The sequence below is a fragment of the Mirounga angustirostris genome, unplaced genomic scaffold (genome assembly GCF_029215605.1).
Source record: "Mirounga angustirostris isolate CCGP_5_RB_7025 unplaced genomic scaffold, mMirAng1.0.hap1 SCAF_3, whole genome shotgun sequence".
In the NCBI taxonomy this organism is placed as follows: Eukaryota; Metazoa; Chordata; class Mammalia; order Carnivora; family Phocidae; genus Mirounga; species Mirounga angustirostris.
This window is the reverse complement of record NW_026991711.1, coordinates 87,304,042-87,325,256: the sequence shown is the minus strand read 5'-3', so window position 1 is coordinate 87,325,256 and position 21,215 is coordinate 87,304,042. Positions and strand designations below refer to the sequence as shown.

Here is a 21,215-nt window from a genome sequence, read left to right as displayed (position 1 = left end):
TAAGGTGGGGGCTGGCGGGTGGACACTTACTTGGGCAGGCCCCGGCTCGGCCGTCTGGCTGGGCCAGGCCACAGCAAAGGTGCCCTCGGCAGCGCTGGGCTCCCTGGAAGGCAGGCTGCCAGCTGGACTCTCTGTGGGCTAGTGATGGGCCACCAGGGAAAACAGGGCGGGAGGGGTGGGAGACCAGGGAGGAGAGGGTGTTGGGCAAGGGCACGAGACAAGAGAAGAGAGTCGTGAGCAGCCCAGTGTTGGCAGAAGGGAGACTGGGTACCTGCGGCAGGCAGCCTGGCCCAACGGGGGGCAGACATGGAACCCCTAAAGGGAAAACCACTCCCACCTCCTTGCTCCTAGCACTGCCAAGGGGATGAGCAGGTGCAAATGAGCCTCACCCAGCTCAGCACCCACCCAAATCCACTCATCAGGATGGCTGCCCGCACCAGGCTCTCTCTGGCCTCCTCCAGAGCAAGGCTATCCGGAGCCTTCAAGCTCCTGGGAGAATATGCTACCAGCACTCCCACGCCAGCTGCTCCTGCTCCTGCTCCTGCAGAAGCTGCATCGTGGCTGCTGACGAAGTCCCATGCCCCCCTGAGCCTCATGCCCGAGCCACCCAGTGAGGATGACACCGGCCCAGCAGGACGGCTCACATAAGGACACCTGGCCTCACCCTGCTTCTCCTGCGTCTCAAGCCACCCTCCTTCTCTCCCCTGTCCCAACAGCTCCCTGATGCCGCCGCCCTGTAGGGCCCCCACAGACAGACAACTCCTCAAGGACAAAGACCCGCCACCCCAAGGCCCCCCTCATGGGCCTCAGCCCAGCATGAGGGCACCACATCCATCCCAGGCGACCACTCACAGACCCTGACTACTGAGCCGAACCACAGAGGACCCTCTTCTCTGACTAAACTGAGGAGCCCCTTCCCCATGGGGTCTGGCTGAGGGGCAGTTTCTCCGCAGATGGGAAGCAGTGGGGCCGCTGGAGACAAGCAGTGATGGCCGGCTCCCTGTGCACATGAGCACCGGGCCCTGCGTGCCCATGCATGCCCCTGTGAACGGGCTAGGTGCAGGACCGGGCAGGGTGGGCCGGGCGCACACGGAGGAGCAGCTCCCCCCGGGGGTGGGCACAGAGCAAACACGGCTTACCTCCCAGAGGTCCCACGGAATTGACTAAGCGCAGCAGAGAGGGAGAAGGACAGAGTTAGTACAGAGGTTCGTGATGGGGGGTGGGCAAGCAGTCCCCAGTGACCCCCCCACCCCAGGTCCTTAGAGTCCAGCAGGCACAGGGCAGCACGGAGCCAGGCTCCAAGGTCTCCAGAGAGCCAAGTCCTGGACGCCTGCCAGGGGGCTGAGACCCCAGGCCAGGCAGTGCCCAGACACGGAGCTGCTGCCAGGAGACGGGCAGGATGCTGCCAGGGGCCATAAGTTACCAAGTGAGTGTTCAGCTGACCCTCCTTCTGAGGGTCTTCCCCCTGACCTGTGTCTGCCCTTCCCGTCCTCATGTTCAGGGCTGGAGGAGGTGACAAGAGCTGGGGGCCAGGGGAAGGTCAGTGAGTGGGAGGAGAGCCTGTTGACCCTAGACCCCAAAGGCCTGGCTCAGATGGGCACACGTGGCCAGACATGAGCCCACGACCCGGTGCCCCAGAGACCCATGGGCCCGCAGGTGCTGGTGGACTCAGACCAACCTGACCAGAGGGCGTGGGCGCCTTCACAGGGCTCGCCACAGGCGGGAGGGGGTCAAAGTCCAGGTCCAGCAGACTGGCCTGCTCCGAGAAAGGCCCCGGGGCCTCAAACTTGGCAGCGTGGCAGAGGAGGACGGCAGTTAGTGACAGGCCAGGAGCATTCCACAGGGTGCCCACGGCAGGCGCACACGCTCACAGACACGTCCGCCTCACACACAAAGACGGCACTCGCCACCCACCTCAGACAGCAGCAACAGACCCAGCGGGCAACAGCCACCAGCCCAGCACCACCCCCAGCTCTGCCGTCAGTCTCCGTCCCGCAGGCCGAGACCGTCTCCCGGGGCCTGCTCCTCCTCCCTGCCCCCCCAGCCCGCGCCCACGGGCTCTCCCAGCGTCCCCACCCGCCCTCCCCAGAAGCAGTACAGTCCCCCACCCGGGCTGGACAAGACCACACACGCCCCCTCTAACTGAGAGGGCCCCTAGGACAGGCACTGGCCTCCCCTCGCTGCCCCATTCAGACAGGTCACCTGTGGCGACACCCACCCAGCAGCCAGCCCCACAGAATGAGGACAGGGCTGAGCCCTGGGCACACTGCCTAGGAGCCCAATCTTAAGTGCAGGTTCCCCAACACTGGGGGCAGCTGTGCTCAACCTGCAGGTGCTACCCCAGCCACGCCCAGAGATTCCCATTCAGTGGGCCCGAGCGCAGCCCAGGAAAATGCTTGTACCAGGCATGGCCCCAGGAGACTGTGTTCACACTGTGAGAAGCCAGCCCCACGGTAAGCTGGGCAGGATGATCGAGGGAGAGTTGCTCTTGAGGGGGATGGGCTGGGTGAGCACCAGCGCTCAGAGGACACACTGTCCTCTGAGGAGGCGGGGCCTGCTCAGTGGCACCTCCAGCTCATACACAGGGTTTCCCTTTGGGGGCCAGGGAGCACTTTGCCCGAGAGAAAAGGACCCTGGCTTGGCCCTGGGTCCTCCTGCCCTACTTCAGGGTGCTAGGAGGGCCATAGCCCAGCAGCCCAGGCCAGCCCAGCTTCCCACGTCTACTCGCTCTTGATGGTGCCCAGTGCTGACAGGAGCACCCTCCCCACCTGTGTCCACCTGAGGTCTTCCAGCAAGAAGGACCCAAGGTTTGGGTCCTGGGGAGACAGTCTCCCCAGGAAGGCCTTTACAGCTGAGCTGTGGCCCAGCAGGAGAGACCCAAGACTCTCAGTTCTGAGAACACAAGGCACCAGCTGTCCCACAGCTCGGAGGACCAGGCATCCAGTCTGGGCCAAGCTACAGACCTCAGAGGGCCCAGGCCGAGTGGTCTCACTTCCCGGACATGGGTCCCCACCCCCAAGCCCCTGCCCTAGGCTCACCCCCAGCCACTAACTTTCCTTAGGTTGGTCCCTGTCTAATGAGCCAGGCACGGGGCCGCGGCGGGGAGGGGGGCGGTCACTGCTCTGTCCCCATAACCCTGCCCTCTCTGAGCGAGGGAGTGCTCAAGACTCCATGAGTGCATGGCTTTTAGGTGCCCTCCCGCCGGCTGGCAGCAGCAGTTCCCTCCGCCAGTAGCCCCACCACCAGCCCCTTGTCAGAAGTCCATCAAGCCCTGACAGCTGCCCTCTCACGCTCCAAGGGGACAGCGCCACCCGGCCAAAGGGCAGACCACATCCTCCTGCCCTGCCGCCCAGCCGGCCAGCCTCCCCACCACGCAGGATCAGAACTGTCCTTCGGGGCAGGGACGCAGGCTACTCACCTGAGCCCTGAAGAGCAGCCCTGTTAGCACAGCATCACGGACAGCCCACCCCAGCCCCGGGCAGCAGCACCCACGGTGGACACGTCCCACCCTCGGGGCAGAGACCTGGCCCCCCGGAGTGGGCAGACGGGGTGGCAAGGCAGGCATGCAGCAAGCACGAGCACGGAAAGGCCGACACGCTCGGTGCAGGCAGTCTGGCTGCAGGGCAGACCCGTGGGTTCCTCACCTGTTAAATGGGGCAACAACCCCTCCCGGAGCATAGTTGAAACCCAACAAGGTCGCGTAGGCCAGTGGCTGGCGCCATTCCCTACTAAGTGTTTACCAGCGCTCTGCGTCCCCGTCTCCCTTGTGTGCACGGCCAGGGTGGAGACATACTCCAGCTGGAGAGCGTTCCGGCAGCACGCTGCCCCAGACGCCGTGCCAACAGGTTTCCTCACCGCTCAGGAGCACCCCTGGACCAGCCTTGGCCACCTTCTACAGAGAGGAGCTCCCCTGCCTCCCAGGGCCCTGAGCCAGGGGGTCACCCACCTGCCCACCAGCCACCCTGTGGTGAAAGCTCCTACTTCTAACTTGGAGTCCTCCTGCTGGGGCTTGAGGCCTACTCACCCCAGGCCCCTCCTAGCAGAGACCACTGTCCTCAGGTCCCAACTGCCTCTCCCTCCGCACTTGGAACCTCTGGCCCTGCCCCTCCCCTCCAGGCCTCTGAGCTCGGGCAAAGGAGCCTTAAGGGGGCAGAGCCCAGAGGCCCTAGGCAGAGCAACTCTACGGCAGTGCTCCGGAGCAAGGGGTGGCCACAGCCTGGGACGAGCCGGCCTGCACCACAAGTGAGGCCCCTAGTGGGAAGGGCCCTGGCTGCAAGGCTTGGAGACGTGGCTTGGAGGGGTGAGCACAGTGTGGCCTCTGTGAGCTGATCTGACAGTGTGCAGCCCACTCCCGTGCCACCACGGGGACCTTCCTGCTCAGCCCTCCTTCTGTCCATCTGTGGGCAGGCATGACATAGCTTCTCGGGGCACTAACAAGCAGCAGCCCTGCTCTGTGACCCAAGCACGGTCCCAGCGCCAAAGCCAGTCAGCAGCTCTGGGAGCTCAAGTCTAGATGCCTTGGCCGGACATTCCAGAGTCTTCCCAACTATGTTCCCACTGCCTCCTCCTACTGCCCCACTGCAGCACTCTGCAGACACACTGAACTCCCAGAAGTCACCCCTCCTGGCCTATACACATGCTGCTATCTCTGGCTAAAGCGATGCGTCTGCTTGCAGCCACCTGGCAAATGTCACCTGCTCCAGGAAGCCTTCCCTGACTGGCACGAGTCCTCCCCACTTCCCGCTCTCCCCTCCGGCCATCGCATCAGTGGAGGTACAAGGCCGCTACTGAGCTGACCGGCTCCACAACAACCACCCACCCGTGTCCCTGCGTCTGGCCACAGTACATGCTCAGAGATGGATGAGGGAGGATGGATGGAGGGATGGATGAATGAGCAAGGGGGAGGCTCTGGGCCAACCTCTAGGGCCAGATTCTGGCTCTTGAGGCAGAGGCGCAGGGCATGGGATGAAGGAAGAAGGCCATGCACACCCCGAGAGAGCAAGAGAGAGCTGGGCCGCGGTGGCCGCGGCTGACCTGGGAGGGGGTGGTCACGCTGATCTCAGGGACAAACGTGTCATCAAACAGGCTGAGGATCTGCTCTTGCTTGACCTCCTTGGACGGGGTGTGTTTGGGAGGCGGAGGGACTGGTGGCCCTTTCCGGAGCTGTGGGTCGGCGGGTGAGGGGCCGCACAGGGAGGCCCAGCGGAGCGTGGGGGCGGGGCAGACAGACAGAGACAAAGCCACGGTTAGTCACACCCTAGGCCATGGCTGCACCCAGGCAACTGAAGAAGATGAAGCAAGAGGAATCACTGCTGCCCAAGGCACAGACACCAGGACTACAGGACCACCCCCAGAGGGAGACTGAGGCAGGAGGCCCAGAAATGCTGTACAGAGAGAGAGAGGATGAGGGGAGGGGATAGAAGGGGGAGAAGTGAAAAGAGAAAGACAGGGAGAGGACAGAAAAGAAGAGGAGAAAAAAGGAAGAGCATGCCGGCCGCCCAGGGGCCACTGGAGGAGGTCTGTGCTGACCCCCAGCTGGGTGAGACACTGCAGAGAGAAGCCGTAGCTGAGAAACAGCCTCCCTCCCAGCCTGGGCTCTGCCCTCCCAGCCTGGGCTCTGCCTTCCCGGGATCCTCCCTGCACCTCCAGCTGGAGGAACTCTGGCTCGCCTATCACCTGGGGGTCCAGCACAGAGCCGGAGCCAGTGCCCGGCGTGGGCCCGGGCAGGACAGCCACACGCCTGCCCACTTGGGGGGCCTCAGGCAAGTCAGGAAACCCCCCAAGCCTGGGTTTCCTCAGATGTCGAGCTGGGGTGGGCATCCGCCTCCCAGAGTGGTTGTGAGGATTTAATGTATGACAGTGTAGAAAGTGCTAGCACAGTGTCGGCCCGGAGCAAGTGCTATTCAAGTGTGGACTCTCGTCACACTCTTCACATCATTATCCGAATCAGCTGCGGGACGGGCGACGGCCCGCCACCAAGAGGGCTGCTGCCAGGAGCGGAAGGCTGGGGGAAGGCGGACAGCTCAGACAGAGCCGCAGGCCGGCTCCTGGGGACGGGGCGGAAACCTGGAGAAGCCGGCGAGGGTGCGGGCCGGGCTTCAGGGGGCTTCCAGAAGCTCAGGGCCTGTCCCCTTGGCTACTTCATACTCCCCTCACTGCGCCCTTTCCCTTGCTGACCCTGGAAAGGTCCTGCATGGCCCACGCCAAGGGAGACGGTGAGGAGGAGGGAAAGCAGCCACCTCCGCAGATCTGGATTGCCCCCGGGGCTGAGGGCCCCGGAGCCTGAACCGAAAGGAAAGGAAGATGGAGGAAGTCAACAGCCCCAAGGGCCAGGGAGAAAGGGAAGGAGAGGGTGCTGCAGGGGGTAGAGGGAGAGACACAGTCACAGGTCTCAAGGCAGAGTCACTGAGGGGAATCCTGGCCAGAGTTGGGGACGGAAGACTGGGAAGCAGGGGCACACGGGTAATGCAGGAGGAAGAAGAGGGCGGAGAACGGACATGGTGCCTACCTGAGATGGGGACTTGGGGAGGGAGGCCCCGGCTGTGGCCGAGCTAGGCGGCTCAGGCTCGTGGTTGACTCTGATCTCTGGGGTGGCGGCAGGGGAGCCATCTGGCGGAGGCGAAGGGCTCTTGTTCCCTTTTGCAGGGGCGTTGTCACTGTGGAGGTAAGACCAGAGAGGAAGGCTGATGGAGGGAGGTCACCGCTTACAAGAGGGAATGTACGAACCCACAGGTGTGCATGGGATGGGATGTGTGCCCCAGAATCCCTGTGTGGAAGTGTGTGTCCATGTGTGTATGCACGTGTGTCCATCAACGTGTGGAAAGGAGGGGGGGGTGTGTCCACATAGGTTTGCTGCGAAAATGTGATGTCCATGTGTGCATGAGTGGATGTCCCTGTGCTTACATGTGAGAAATGCACGTGCACGTGTATCAGAATGGGGGGGAACGAAGGGGCGTGGGCACAGGGCCTGCCTTGGAGACAGTGACAGCCCCAGGCGGAACTCCAAGCTGGAGGTCTTCGATCCCCAGGGAAGCCACCCCACAGGCCGCTGCCAGGCTCCACCAGGGAGCCCAGCTCCACAGCACAAGAAAGCCAAACATCCTAGAGGCAAATGAGTCTCATCCCACACGTCACGTCACGCAGCAGCCCCTGTGCCCACTCCTCAGCCAGCCCCCAAATGCCTCGTCCGGCCTCCCTGCCTGTCCACCCACTCACACCAAGACACCAACCACTGCCCCGCTCCCAGGGTCCCCACTCCCCACCCATACCGCAGTCACCAGCTCCACACCTTTGCTCCCACAGACCCTTTGGGGGAAAACAAAAGAAGCCAACCAGAGACCACAGGGAGAATGGCTGCTGGGGATGGAGGGGAGGTCTCCCAGCCATATCGTTCGGTATAGAATAGAGAACAAGGGCAAACAGTGTGCATAACCAGCCACTTGGGTGCGAGGGGGCAGGAAATAAAAACGTGTATTTGTTCTTGCATCAGGAAACTCCAGAAGGGCGCTGACGAAGACTAGCCACTGGCCACAGGCAGGCAGCTGTTTGAATTTATATTTAAATTAAGTGAAATTAAAAGTTCAGCTGCTCAGTCACACCGGCCACATTTCAAGTGCTCACCAGCCTCCTGAGGCAAATGTCAGACAGGGCAGCTCTGGAAGGCTACAAAGAAGCTAGCGACCGCATCACCCGGGGGGCGTTTAGATGATGGGACAGGCGACAGGCGTGTGAGGGACATCGTGGTCCCTCCTCATCTCTAGTGAATTTGTGCTTCACGGGAACGTATTTGCCTCCTTACACACACACACACACACACACACACACACACACACACACACACACAACTTTTAAAAACCAGCACTGTGCTACCAGAGCCCTTCCCCTGGGCCTCGCCAGGCCTCCTTTCTGGCTACATTCCCCGTTAGCCTCCTGGTCTGGGCCACAGCCAGGAGGACACGCTGTGGTACAGAGAAGAATACACTCAGCTGAGCTCAGGCCATCTGCCCCCCTCATTCCCACCTGACAGCCCCTGAGCCCTCTGCCCCCCACAACACACACAGGACACAGCGCAGCCCTGCCGCCCTGCCCTGCCGGCCCCTCCCACCAGCATCCCTGCCCACAGCACCACACACAGGAAGACAGGTTAGGGGTTAGTGGCACCCTCCCAGGGCAGGGTGCTAGGCGCATGCACGGGGACCGGCCAGCCAGGGTGCTGGCCTCAGACATCCCCACAAGGCAGCACTCGGTGCTGGTACCTGTTCTTCTTTCTGAGCAGCCGGGAGAGCAGTTTAGTTTTCTTTCTGTGGGAACGGACGGGACGCGGAGGCCTTCGTTTTGGGCACGAATCAGGTCTGATTTGAGGCTGGACTGTTCCCTTCCCTCATCAGCAACCCCTCTGCTCTGAGGAGTGCCACAGGGCGAAGCCTCCCCTGATACTCAAAGGCCATGCAGAGGGCCTGACCTTGCCCTCAGAGCCCCATAGCCCAGTCCTGAGGACCCCACTGGCCTCGGCCCTGGGATGGAGCTGAAAAAAGGAGCAAAAGGAGCAGGCCCGAAAATGGGCCTAATGAGCTGGGGAGACTGCCGGCCACCCACCCTGCCTGTGGCTCGGCACACAGGGGCTCTGGGGGCCCGTAGTGCCAGGAGGGAGTAGTGGGGGGCAGCTGGCTGGCGTGGGGCCTGGGAAAGGGGGCAACCAGGCCGCAAAATGGGCCACAGTGGTGTAAAGGAGGTTCACAAAGTTCCACTTCCCTCCCTGTCGGCTCAGACCAGCCTTCTCCCCCAGGAAGCACGCATCTGGCAGTTGCACCACCCAGGCGGGGGGGGGGGGGGGGGGGGGGGGGGAGGGGGGGCGCTCACCCGCCCCCCTCACCCGTCCTGACCCTCCCACCATTTCCCAGAGGCCTTTCCTCCCTGCAGGGACCTGGGAATGGCCTTCTGGCCTTTATTCCCCACCCCCGCCTGCCCCCTGTGCACTCCTTGCCTCAGGGCCCCCTGCGGGCCCCTTTCTCTCAGCCGCACATATTCGGTCTTATTTTTGGGGAGAAGAGGAGCAGCAACATTTACTGAATACCTTCTCAGTCCTAGGTGACACCCCAGTTACCCTGGGCACAGATACACTCAGCAGTTTTACAGCGAGGAAAGCGAGGGCCGTCCATGCTCTCCACACCGTGCTGCCACAGGTTCAAGCCAGGAAGGAAGGGAGATCCCAGACTCGCTATTGTTTCCCCTGAGCCACAGCCAGAGGGCAAGGCACGTCCCCCCGCCCTCGCGGTTTCCCCTCAGGAAGCAGGAATCTCCTTGCAGCTGGAGGGGCCCTGCGAGGCCAGGCCAGGCCAAAGACAGGAACCAGGATGCTTTTGTGGGTGTGCAGAATGCCAACTTCCAGGGACTGGGGCTTTCCCAGGAGCAGGAGAGGGGAAAGGAGGAAGGCTCACCTTCCAGGGGGCTCTGCCACCAGCACTGAATCATTTAGTTCCTGGGCCCCTGCTGCTCCAGCCCCCTGTTGGGGGAGCTGGGGGGGGGGGGGCGGCGGGGGCGGGGGGGGGTGCGGGGCGCAGGGCCCAGGCTCAGGTGATACGCAGACGGCCCAGGAGTGCTCCTTCCCTGATAGGACACACCAGAGGAAACGGGGGTGCCCTACCCTGCTCCCCCGAGCACAGAGAGGCCAAACCCCCGGCGGCGGCGGCGGCGGCGGCGGGACATGCGAGCCTTGCCCTGGCCTGGCAGGAATGAGGGACCCCGGGACACCTCCCCCCAGCCACCTACAGCCAGAGGGCAGGGGGCGTCACACACCTGGGCTGGGCCTTGACTGTGAAGGTGTTGCTTCCGTGCTGCTTCTCCAGGCTGACCAGCACATCGTTGAGGTTCTGATTGAGCTGCAGGATGATCGGCAAGTAGGCGGGGAGCACCTCTGGGGCCACCAAACAGCCCCACTCTCCCCAGTAACATCCCTGCTTCTCTCAGTCCCCTAGCCCCTTCCTTGCACCCTTGTCCCCTGCCAGGAATAAGCTTTCCTTACCGCCTGAGTGGGAACTGGGAACTGCCCACCAAACCCAGACAAACAAAGGGGAAAGATGGAGGAAATGGGCTACACTGCTAATCGTTACTGTTTCGGAGAACTATCTTTTCCTTTCTTTCTACTTGTAGAAATTTCCTAAAATGGCTCTCACCGCTTATACTGTTTTTAAATTTTTTTAATTGTTTCTGCAAGTTAACTGTTGATTCTAATTGTTAAGCACATTTTGCCAAGATGTTTTCAGGCCACATTACTACTGCCAGAGATTTCACCAAAAGCACCAAGGCAAGACAAGAGGTTTACCTCATGTACATGTACATAGGACATTCTCACTACTGAGAAAATTTCCCTCTTTTGCTTTGGCCACCAGGAAGCTCAGAACTGAATTTTCTTCCTACTTTATAAATGTTTCCTTCCCCCCAAACACCTCTTTCTGTTTGTTTGGATTTTTTTTTTTTTTTAATTTTTCATTAAGTTGTCTCAAATCTTTAAAGGGAGGAAGGAAAAGAAAGGGAAGACCAAAAAGGCAGGAAACCATAGTCAGGGAGGTGACTCAGCAGGCCCCAAGCTGCTTTTCCTCCTCCCGCCCTGGGCCTGGAATCCACTACCATCACTTTGTTCCTCTGGGGCCAAGAGACAGAGGAGTTTCTCCAACTCTGCTTTGCAAGTTTAACTGCCAGTTAAGTTAAAATTAAAATAACACAACACAGGAATTTGAGCTAATCAGACCCCTTCTTACACCAGATTCTGGCAGATAAAGCAGACATGCTTCAATGTCTTAAGAAACATGAGAGACAAATTGAGAAAACTCCAGTATTTTATTGATTATTTGCCTACGAACTGGGAAAGGGTGCCACCATTCTCTGACCCGGAGCTCCCTGAGCCAACATTGACAGCTCCAGAGGGGCCGGCTCTGTCCAGGCAGGAGGACTGAACTGGGGGCAGAAGGGGGGCAGGGGCCGGGCCTATGGGTCCTGCTCACAGCCTCCCCAGCACTCCCAATGGGGCTAGACACTCTAGAATGGAGAGCTCCTGGAAGGCAGGGCAAGGTGGCACCTCCCCAGGGCCCAGAGGCAGTATTGTGGTCACTCGCGTGTACCAAACCCCAAGGGGAAAGAGGGAGCTTGGCCGGCCCGTTGCATGCCTCTGCCCCGGCCCTTGGCAGCAGAGCACGGCCCAAGGCCTGAGGCCCCCAGGGGTCACCAGGACCTACCTTACTCATCTCCTTGTGGAAGTTCTCCTCCAGGCCCGCAATGCTCTGAAACGTGTTCACATAAAAACCTACACGGCTGAGGGAGGGAGGGAGGGAAGGGAAAGGGCAAAGTGAACACACGGATCAGTGCAGACGGCCCAGGAGAGCCACACACGCACTGATACCCCTCCAACCCTCCCCAGAGACACAAACCGCGGGAGGGCCCGGGGCCCAGTGGACAGACACAGGAAGACACCTCGGGCAGCCCCGGGAGGGAAGCCAAGGCTCAGCCCCATGACCTCCCAGCACTCACCTGTTCCACAGGGACGGCAGCTCTTCCTGCAGATCCACGTTCATCTCCTCAAACACTTTCTGGGCTTTGATGAGCTCCTCCTCTGCCTGAGGGGCGGGACTGGTCATTCCCTTCTGCTGGGCCTCTGTCCCAGCCAGCCCAGGCCAGGCCAAGCCCACCCCCCAAGACCTGCTCCCTCTAACCTCCCACCCAGTGCACTGGGACCAGGGCTCTGGGCAAGATGGGAGTGAACCAGATGAGGACACTCAGGGGGCCTTCCCCATGCAGCTCCTTGGCACCTGCAGCTAGGTATGTAAGGTCTGCTCCAGGAAGGGGAAAGCAGGGCAGCCGTGGCTGGAGGGAGAAGCCCCCTATCAGGCCCAGGTGGGCCAGGAGGGAGATGAGGGGTGAGCAGGGCACAACAAGAAGGCTTGAGACAAGGGGGCCAGGAGCTGGGGCCCAGGAAGGAGGCAGGGGCAGACCCCAGACCCAGCAGGGACTCTGCCCACTTACATGTGAACCCCTCTCAGGCTAAGCATCAGCCTACTGTCCAGCCCCCTCGGCCTTGCCCTGCTGTCCCTGCTTGAGTATCCCTTTCTCAAAGCGGGTCCTACTCAGCCTCAGCCACCTCCCTGTAGGATGTGGCAGCAGTATTTCCCATGCCTACCCCTCTCTCCTCGGTGACCTGTCCCCACCAGCCAGAGGCCAGAGGCAGCAGCTCAGGCACATCCAGGAAAGACGGGGGAAAGATGGGGGAGAGGGCAGGGCCAAGGGAGGGGGGCGCTAGGCTGCTGGGCAGGATGCCTGTGCTCACCCACGAAGCCCTCACCCTACCCAGTCAGGCCCAGTGCCTTCCGGGCCTGCTCATACCCACCAGCAGGTGGCGCTAAGGCCCCATCCCACAACGGAAGACCGTAGGGAACAGGGCAGCAGGCTGCGGCCGAGGCAAGGGCAGGGGTGAGTCACAGACCCTGGGCAGAGAAGGGGCTCTACTAGCTCACTTGGAGGGTGCTGCTGGAAACAGTGACTCAGTTGGGTGACTTGGATTCAGGGTCTGAATCACAACCCAGGAACGTGGCAGGCCCCTCCCCGGAGAACACTTCCCGCCTGCATCCTTACATTTTCAGGCCTTCTGGCAAAGGCTGCCAACTGGCCAGAATGCCAAACTGCCACAAAGCACACGATTTCCCCAGCCCACCCAGCTGTCCCATCCAGCTTCAGGCACCAGGTCAGCCCCAGTCAGCCCGTACCTCGGCCAGCCCAGCCTTGGTGGTGGGGGTGGGGCTGGAGGAGAGAGAGGGGCCACCTCGCTCCTGACTACAATTACCTTCACGCTGTCAGAACTTGCTAGAATGAACATAAGCTCCATGCCTAACTTTTTAAAATCTAATTTAAAAATTGAAGGTAAAGTAGGAAAAGAAAGAAAGAAAGAAAGAAAGAAAGAAAGAAAGAAAGAAAGAAAGAAAGAAAGAAAAGAAATGTCTGTTTGAACATGCATGCCTTGGGCAGCTCCTGCAGAGGATCAGATCCAGCAGGCCCTCCCTGCCTTACCCCACTGGGCATCCCAGCACCCGAGTGGAGGCCACTAATGTGAGTCTCTACAACCCACAGAATGAGAGACTTTCACCACAGGTCTAACCATGAGTGCTGACACTCTCACACACCCAACTGCCGAGGGTCTGGCTCAAGGCCCATGTTCCCCAGCTCCCATGCCCCCCAGAGACCAGCTCAACATCAGCCACCACCCCACGATGCTGGTCCTAACTCCTCAATGAACATCCGTGACAATGACACGCAGCTCATTGCCGTAGGCCGAGCCCTAGTCACACGCCCAGCAGTGCTGCAAAGAACAGGGTGGCTCTGTTTTAATGTTCCTGGAACTCAGGGCCTGTGTCTGTTATTCCCTTTGGGTCCCATTCCTCATATTCTGGCTGTTTCAGAAACACTTGGGGTGGCAGGAAGTGGGGGGAAAGCTGTCCATTGTTGGGCAGGCTTTGCAGCCCCGGTGGCTCGGCTAGATGCTGACGGACACATAGAGCAGGCCAAAACAGTCCTGCTTACCAGGCTGCAGAGCACCAGGGTCCTGCAGGCAGGTTTGAGGGGACTGTGGCCGGTGCAGACAGCAGCTCAGAACGAGCCCACAGGATATGTGGTGCTGGTCAGCTTGAGAGAGCACAGCTCTCTCAAGGGGAGGGGTCACATTCCCTCCCCAAAGTCAAGTCAGCCAGCAGGGCAGTCCCAGGACCCCAGTGCCCCAGCTCACAGCCAGCCAGCTGCACATGGGAACTCAAAGGCTCCCCAGCTTCCAGCCAGGCATGAGGCAGGGTGGGGGCAGAAAGAGGATATGCTCAAATAAAAATTGCATCCAAATGGGAAAGCCAATTTGGCCAAAAGGCCAAACATCTGCAGTCCAACAACCAGAAATGAGATCATGAGCCTTAGCCTCCCTAGTGGCTCCCCTGAGGTAGGGGTGTGGGGCCCTCCCACCAGGATCCCCCACCCACACCCATCTCAGGAGCCCAAAAACAGCCATGGGCACTACCCCCAAGCCCCACAGTCTCTCAGGGGCAACAAAAATTTTCACCTGGTCTCCTGCCAAACCCACTTCAGGGAAAATTATGCAGAAACCCTGGCTCTGGGTCAGTGGCCCCATCCTCCTCCAGCCAGAAGTCCTGAACTCTACAGGCAGGGCTGGTGCTCCAGCCTCCAGCTCCTCCCCACCTCCCACGGACCATCTCCCCCAGACTTCGGAGATCCAGGGTCACCCCAGCGTCACGGTGGGGCTGTCACCAACTCCAAAGTCAGCCCATAACTTTGGCCTACAATAAATCAGGCAGCAAGTCAGGTAAGAAATTGGGCCACGAGCCCATGCTGAGCCCTGAGCTCTCCACATCACAGGCATTCAACACATGTGGGTTGAAGATGATGAAATGAGGAGTTGGCCCAGAAAAAATAGGGCAGCTGCCCAAAGAGAAACCCAACCTTGTGGGTCAGGGCTCCGTTGCCCGCCCCCACCTCAGGACCATGAGGGGTGCTGGAGTCCTGTCAGTTTCACTGGAGAGAAAACCATGAGGCCACCTCTCGCAGAGTATATCTAGCAGTCCCCGGCCACACTGTGCTCACCCAGAACCCAGCCTGTCCCGAGGGCAGAGGGCTGAAAAGAGTGAAGTATTGCCAGGGAAATAGGATCAATCAGGAGTTTTGTACAAAGAGCCTCCTCCGAGAAGCCCTCCAGAACCACTGTGGTGCCTAGTTTGCCCTTCATGAAACTCCCAAAGAGCAGACCCTTTAGGCCCCAGGTCTCAGCATCCCAGCCACACTTGAAGAGCCTTGCCAGGGCTCCCTGTCCAGGAGCACCATGAAGGCCCACAGGTCCCAGGGGTCCCTATGAGCTGGGGTTTTGCCTCTCTGGGCAGGTTTGTCTCTTCAATAAATTTTGGATAGCCTCACAGTTTCTATGAGGCTTGAAGGACAACACATGTTAGGACAGGAGCCCTCAGAGAGGACAAATGGCTCAGAGGCTTTCCTGCGTTCCCAGAGGCTAGGATTTCATAGAGTCTCAGGACTACCAGAGACTCGGGCATGAACCAACAGACCGGGGCCCTCCCCAGGTTAACCAGAGCCCCAAACCTCTCTCAGCCCCCCACATTTGACCTCAGGTCTCATCTGAAGTAGGAGCTCTCTCAGCAGAGACATTTGTAAACGGCCCTGCCCCCCAACCCAGGAAAGGGACTAAGCCCTCCCCCGCCCTGGGCAGTGCAAGACAGGCGCCCAGTGCCAAGGACAGGACAACAGACCAGAAGGCGCCAGCACGTGCAAGGTTAGAAGCCAGTGTCACCTGATTTCGGAGCAGGTTAGTTTGAGCTACGAGATGAGCCTGCAGTTTGCCTTGGCACCACTGGGGGGCAGCTTTCTCAAGCAGCGAGACAGGCTGGGGGTGGGGAGGGGAGGTCAAGGCAAAGGAGAGTGGAGAAACAGGAGGGAGATGGGGAGAGAGAAACAAAGACACAGATATTAAACACGAAGTCCAAACGTCCCAAATGCAATGACAGACAAGCTGGCCACCCCTCCAGGGGGCCAGCCCCCCAGCAGGTAAAGGCCCCTGGAGGCTAAAATAATTAAGGGGAGCCCTGGGCAAGGGGCAGAGAAAGGGGTGAACTCCAACTGCAAAGCAAAATGTGAGAGTCGTTAGCAGGGGCAAAGGGGCTCAGCAAGCTTGGTCCTGCCCCGGGGTGGGCTGGGGAGAGGGGAGCCACCCTCAACCCCTCACTTGTGGACAGCGTGACCAGCTCAAGCCCTGTGCCCTCAGGCTTGTTCCAGCAGAGACAGGGTCACATGGGATCCCATGACAGAATTCCACTCAGAGCACGCCAGTTCGGGTGGGGCTGTTCCAGTGAAACCCAAGCCAGGCCTGTTCTCATCCTGGAAAGTGGCCTCAGAGCAGGGTGGAGGGCCCAGGGCCCAGGGCAAGCACGACAGGATAGGCAGGAAGTGGACCCTCACCCAGGTGCCCACAAAGGCCTTTCCCTCAACCTGCCGTGAGCCCAGCAGCATCCCTCACCCCTCTTACTACCTGGGACTAGTCACCAGCTGTAAACCCATCTGCAAGTGGGGTTGATGATTCCTGCCCCAGGGGAGCAGTGATAACCAACAGTGCAAAAGGGTGCAGTGAGTACAGCACAAGAAGGCCCCTCCAGGGGACTTGGGTACCCCCGTTTAGGCTCTCCCCCAACCCTGCCCTCCAGCCCTTACCTTGGCAATTTTGGCTTCATCCTTCTTTTTGGCGGTTTGAAGGGACTCGTAATGGTGCCGGGCACTGTCATAGTCCACCAGCTTCCGCCCTCGCTTGGCAATGCGTGACTGAGGACAGACGGAGGTGAGGGGGTTGCTGGGATGCTGACCCAGGCTGGGCTCAGAGAAACTGGGCTGTGGGCACTGGGAGTTGGATGAAGCCAAAGGGCCCAGGGCAGTCGACCCCAGGCTCAAGAAGTGCATCTAATGCATGCTTGAAACACTTCCTCCAGCATTTCTGGGGGCAAAGAGCTCACCCCTTCAAGGCGACCCATGCCCTCGGGGTGTCCTTTCTTATGCAGAGGTCAAACCACTGTCTTCAATATTCAGCCACTTTTGCCAGGACAAACCAGCCAGTACTGTGTGCGATACGCCTCCCGCTCCTGGACCCCAGGCTGCTCTACTGGTAGGCTACCACCATTGGCCTCCCTTGCACACTCCCCATAAGGCATCTTGAGGGCCCGGGGCATCTGCATTGGGTGGCCACGGGGGCCAGCATGGAGCCCAACCCCCAGGGGCTCAGGTCCAGCGCAACAGTCACCACCTAGCCTCAACACCTCTGCTTCCATGTCTGAAGCACCTGGGGCCCGCTGGCTGCAGTGGAGGGCACCTATCAGGCCCCCATTCTCAGGCCTTACATCCCCTTAATATACCTTATACAACCCTATAGTCACTCCACAGTGACACGGCCACACAGACGTACATGCACCATGGGGTCTCTTCCCCAAGTCCGGAGACCCAAAGCCCTCAGCTCAGAAAGGCCCAGGTCTGGGGGCTGGTGGGCTGTCCTCCGAGGAAGCAGCCCTGGAGGGATGAATTGCCAGGTGAGGGAGATGCCAGCCTTCAGGGCAGAGTCACCTCAGTGCCTGAGCCAGCCCTAGGCTGACCCCTTCCCCCCATCCTTCTATCCCCGCTTCAACTCCCCTGCACAGGCTACCAGGCCAGAGCACGACAGATCTACAAAAAGTGCCTCTCACCTTGATGTCAGGGAACTGGCCCAGGTATGTGTCCATGGTCAGCAGCGCCTGGTCCACCAGCTTCTGATGGTAATCCAGCCAGAGGAGGTCATTGTTCTGAAGGAGGTGAGAGCTCATGAGTATACGGCCCGGGGAGCTGGGCCACACCAAGTCCCCAGCTCTCTCCTCCCAGAGACCTGGGGTTCACAGCCCAGAGGCTTCTCAGAACCTCAGGTCCCTTGGCTGTAAAATGAGGGTAGTAACTCCTGCCCTCTAGCCTCTCACAGGGCAAGTATAAGGAACAGATAAGCCCAGGGCTGGTAGGTCAGGGAGGGGAGGTGACTTGCCCAAGGGCACACAGCATGTGAATGCCCGAAAACCAGAAGGGCTTGTCCCAGAGGGCAAGGCAGGGCGGAATAGGCCTGGGGCTGAAACCAGAGGGCCCTCTGGGAAGGACCGAGGTCACCTGCCTCACGCTCACCTCAGCTATCTTGTTTGCTTCATCCCTGCCAGGCCAGTCGGGCTCATACACCTCCTGCAGACATTCGTTCAGTTTCTTGGAGGCCTCATGCATGGCTGTGGGGCAGAAGGGCCATGCTGCAGCCAGGGCCATGGGGCAGGGGGCGGGGACGAAGGTGGGGGCAAGGAAGGGACAGGGAGGGTCACCCTTGCCCCCACCTCCTAAGGCCCCACTGTCAGCGCTTACCGCTCCGTCACAAACCCTGGTCCCCATCCCAGCTCTGCCCCCATCACCTTCATGGGGCAAAGGCCCCTCAGTGTCCCATGAAGCCCACTACCCAGACCAGGTCTGCCCTGCCTGCCCCTCACCCTTGACTGAGGCCAGGTAAGTCCGGAGATCCTTCTGCAGTCGAGTGCCCTCAGTCTGCAAAGAGAAAGCCAAGGCCAGGGTGAGGGCCCGGGGCACACGCTGTACCCGGCCCTGTCCTCCCTGCACTCCCGTGTGGACAAACACAGGCTGCTCCTGACGGCCGCCCCAGATCCGCTGGACTCATCAGGGCAGGACTGGAGAAGACAAGACATGAGCGACAGCTCCTGGGCACGGCCTGGCCCGGAGCGCCCCTCAGAGCCGGCAGCTACTGTCTCTAGCAGCAAGCGCCTACTGAGCATCCAGTGCTTCTCAGCACCATCCCTGCCTCAGGAGCCCTGTGCGCCATGGGGTATTCCTCCTGGTTTGTCAGCACCTGTCTCTTCCGGGCAGTGTCCTCAGCCCTGTAAGGAAGGCAGGAAAGTAGAGACCCCTCCACCCTAAACAAGGCACCAGGGGCACAGGCTGAATGACAGGTATGATGCAGCACACATGTACAATGGGACTGGCGTACATACGAGGCATGCCCCCAGACAACCACGGACCAGAGGACCAATGAGCACAGAACACAGGAGTGGAACACCCAGCACCTTGCCCCAAAAGCTTAGGCCAGCACGCTCCCACTGCATGGTGCCAGGGACAGAGGATGGCTCTGGAAGGACCAGGGGAGGTAGGCTGTGGGAGGTGGAAGGGAATGGCTTAGCCAGGCTGCACAGAAGCGGCAGGTCATGCCCACAACTCTCAGACACTGGCCCAGCCAAGAGGGAGGATGTAGGATGTAAGAGGAAAAGATTGGCCAGGGGACTGGGCCAGACAGTGAAGGCCCTGAGCTGGGGAGACAGCCCCAGGGACTTGCTGAGACAGCAGGACCAGCAGAGAGGATGGACCCATAGGCAAAACCTCCAGTTCCTCTGGATTATCAATGCCACACAAGGCAGGAGCAAGAAAACTGAGCCCCAGGTGAGAGGGGGTAAACAGGCTGAGGCAACAGGTGAGGTGTGAGAGCACCAACAGTGAGATGCTGGAGTTTCCAGAAGCCATGTGCAAAGGGGTCTCAGAGAGCACACTGGCTTTGGGGTTATGAAGACCCGCCCAACTCTGGCCCTCACTAGACATATAGCCCTAAGCAAGTGACCAAACCTCTCTGAGCCTTGGTCTCTTCATCCGTCAGCTGGGATGACTGACCCCTGCCTGCCTGGCAGACCACCAGCTAGTGTACGCTCAGGAAGAACAGCCTAAGTGGCCAGACCCCTAGCCTTGAAGGCCAGCTCCAAGCGATGGGCTTTATGCTGAGGATGGTGATGTGGGGCAGTGAGGGAACCTGAGGAGAGAGGACTTCTGGAGGGCCAAGGATGGCAGTGCCAGAAGCCGGTTTCTTCGGGGGATGAGCACCCTCCTGGCGTCTCCCTGCCTGATGCTGCTCACATCTCAGCAACACCCTTGTTTTGGATTCCCTTGCCCTGGTGAAGGGTTAGACAGACACAGACCCACAAGCAGCCACAGTCCCGCTCCTGGACTGCCTGGCGCCTCTGCAGGAGATGAAAAGTGGTCTCCACTCCAGCTGAGGGCAAGCAGGAACACAACCAGCCTTCTAGGTGCACCCCAGGCACACTCAAACCTCTCCAACCCCCCCCAAACAGGCTCTCCCTCCTCATAGCCAGGGCCTGCTCTTCCTCTCCCAGTGTGCTCAGAGCATCACGTATCACCTGCCCAGTGGGGCTGGCTCTTTCCTGCATCCATCTCCATATCATCACCGTCCCTACCTGAAATATGAGGGAGCTGAGAGGTTCAGTGACTTGCCCAGTGCGACACAGACTGGTAGAACTAGTGAGAACCCCCACAGCCTGGGCACTCAGGCGCCCCAGGTAGCTGCCTGTTTATCATGATGGGTGCTTCCAGAAGATAATAGAGGTGTCATGCAGGGAGGGTTCCAGGGCAGTGCATAAGATGTACAATTAGAAAAAAACAAAAAAACAAGGGGTGGTGGGAAAAAAAAAAAAAACCTCTCCAAAATTGCTTGAATCCCCATAGACCACAGAGTAGCCTAGAGAAGCCTGGCCACACGGAATTCTGAGGAACTTCAAAGATCGAGGCCCGCTGATTAAAGATTAAAGGCCAATCCACAGCATCCTAACCTCTCTGGAATTCCATCAGGGATCAGATGTGGGCCTTGTGGGACTGGGAATGGGGAAGTGCCCATCCCACTCTTGATGCTTTGGTGATGGAGATGAGGATTCAAACGTGTTCATGACTCAAGGCTATTGCATTCATCTGATGCCACAGAATCTTCCAGACTCAGTTTCTCTTCCTGCCAAGCCTCCGTCATCTCACTCCCCTCCCCACCATCCTGCGAGCGCCTGTCTACTCTGCACCCCGAGGAAGGGGTCTCCCGAGGGGCGGGTTGCTGTGCTTGCCCGGGCCTCAGGCAGTACCAGGGCCCCTTGTGCTTCCCGAACAAGGCCACGCTGTGAGCAGGCACCCTGGGCACAGATGTGCAAGGGGCCGCCCAGAGCTCTGCCTCGCACATGCCAACTGCAGCTGGGCCCCTAAGCCACACTCCCCAGTCAGTCCCCAGGATCAGGCACAGCCGTCCCCCATGCAGCTGCCTCCTGCAGGGCAGCGCCCAGGCAGGCCAGCACAGAACCTATGTGTTTGCTCCCAAACTGGCTCCCTTGGCCCTCCACATAGGGCACCTAAGAAACAACTCTCTGGAGGTTCCTAGGGCTTTAATAGACTCCTTGAAGAGCAGCTGAGGGAAGAATAAAGTTCTGGAGCACAGTCCCTTCAGCCTGCTCTCCTGGCTCTGGACTCAGGAGTCTGGAAGGACACCACAACCCAGTACCAACACCTAGTATAACTCCACGGGGGTGGCTTGGCCAGCACCTCACATCCCTGCTGTACCTTCCTTCAAAGGGTGCTCCCTGCCTCCCCTGACATCAGCCCCCACCAGTGGTCTGAAGACCCAAGCCCTCATCTTCCCAGTGGGTCTAGGGGGCAGGGACATCCCTCCTGCAGGACTCCCTCTGGCCCCAGCTGACTTGCGCCCCTCTGCAGTCCATTCCAGAGGATCTTCATGCAATAGCCAGGGATGCCCTCTTTGAGCAGAGCAGGCCCTAAGAACAAGAAGGAATCCGACCTGC

At 59.9% G+C, this 21,215-nt stretch overlaps 1 protein-coding gene across 17 annotated transcripts in view; it reads right to left on the bottom strand.

The window, feature by feature from the left end:
• Positions 1-21,215, bottom strand: part of BIN1 (bridging integrator 1) — a 56,960-nt gene that overhangs the window by 3,913 nt on the left and 31,832 nt on the right. For 2 of the 17 annotated variants that reach the window (XM_045869036.3, XM_045869040.3), the window contains exons 3-13: positions 18,078-18,132; positions 17,731-17,825; positions 17,271-17,366; positions 16,255-16,362; positions 11,524-11,609; positions 11,232-11,307; positions 9,796-9,878; positions 8,256-8,327; positions 6,509-6,656; positions 5,035-5,163; positions 31-138 (exon numbers count right to left, since the gene is read on the bottom strand). In XM_045869036.3, coding sequence (XP_045724992.1) covers positions 31-138; positions 5,035-5,163; positions 6,509-6,656; positions 8,256-8,327; positions 9,796-9,878; positions 11,232-11,307; positions 11,524-11,609; positions 16,255-16,362; positions 17,271-17,366; positions 17,731-17,825; positions 18,078-18,132 — 1,056 coding nt within the window. Of the gene's footprint in view, positions 1-30; positions 139-1,139; positions 1,164-1,678; positions 1,787-5,034; positions 5,164-6,508; positions 6,657-8,255; positions 8,328-9,795; positions 9,879-11,231; positions 11,308-11,523; positions 11,610-16,254; positions 16,363-17,270; positions 17,367-17,730; positions 17,826-18,077; positions 18,133-21,215 lie in introns of all 17 variants that reach the window. The other 15 variants (XM_064586398.1, XM_045869042.3, XM_045869044.3 and 12 more) reach the window with 11 other exon arrangements.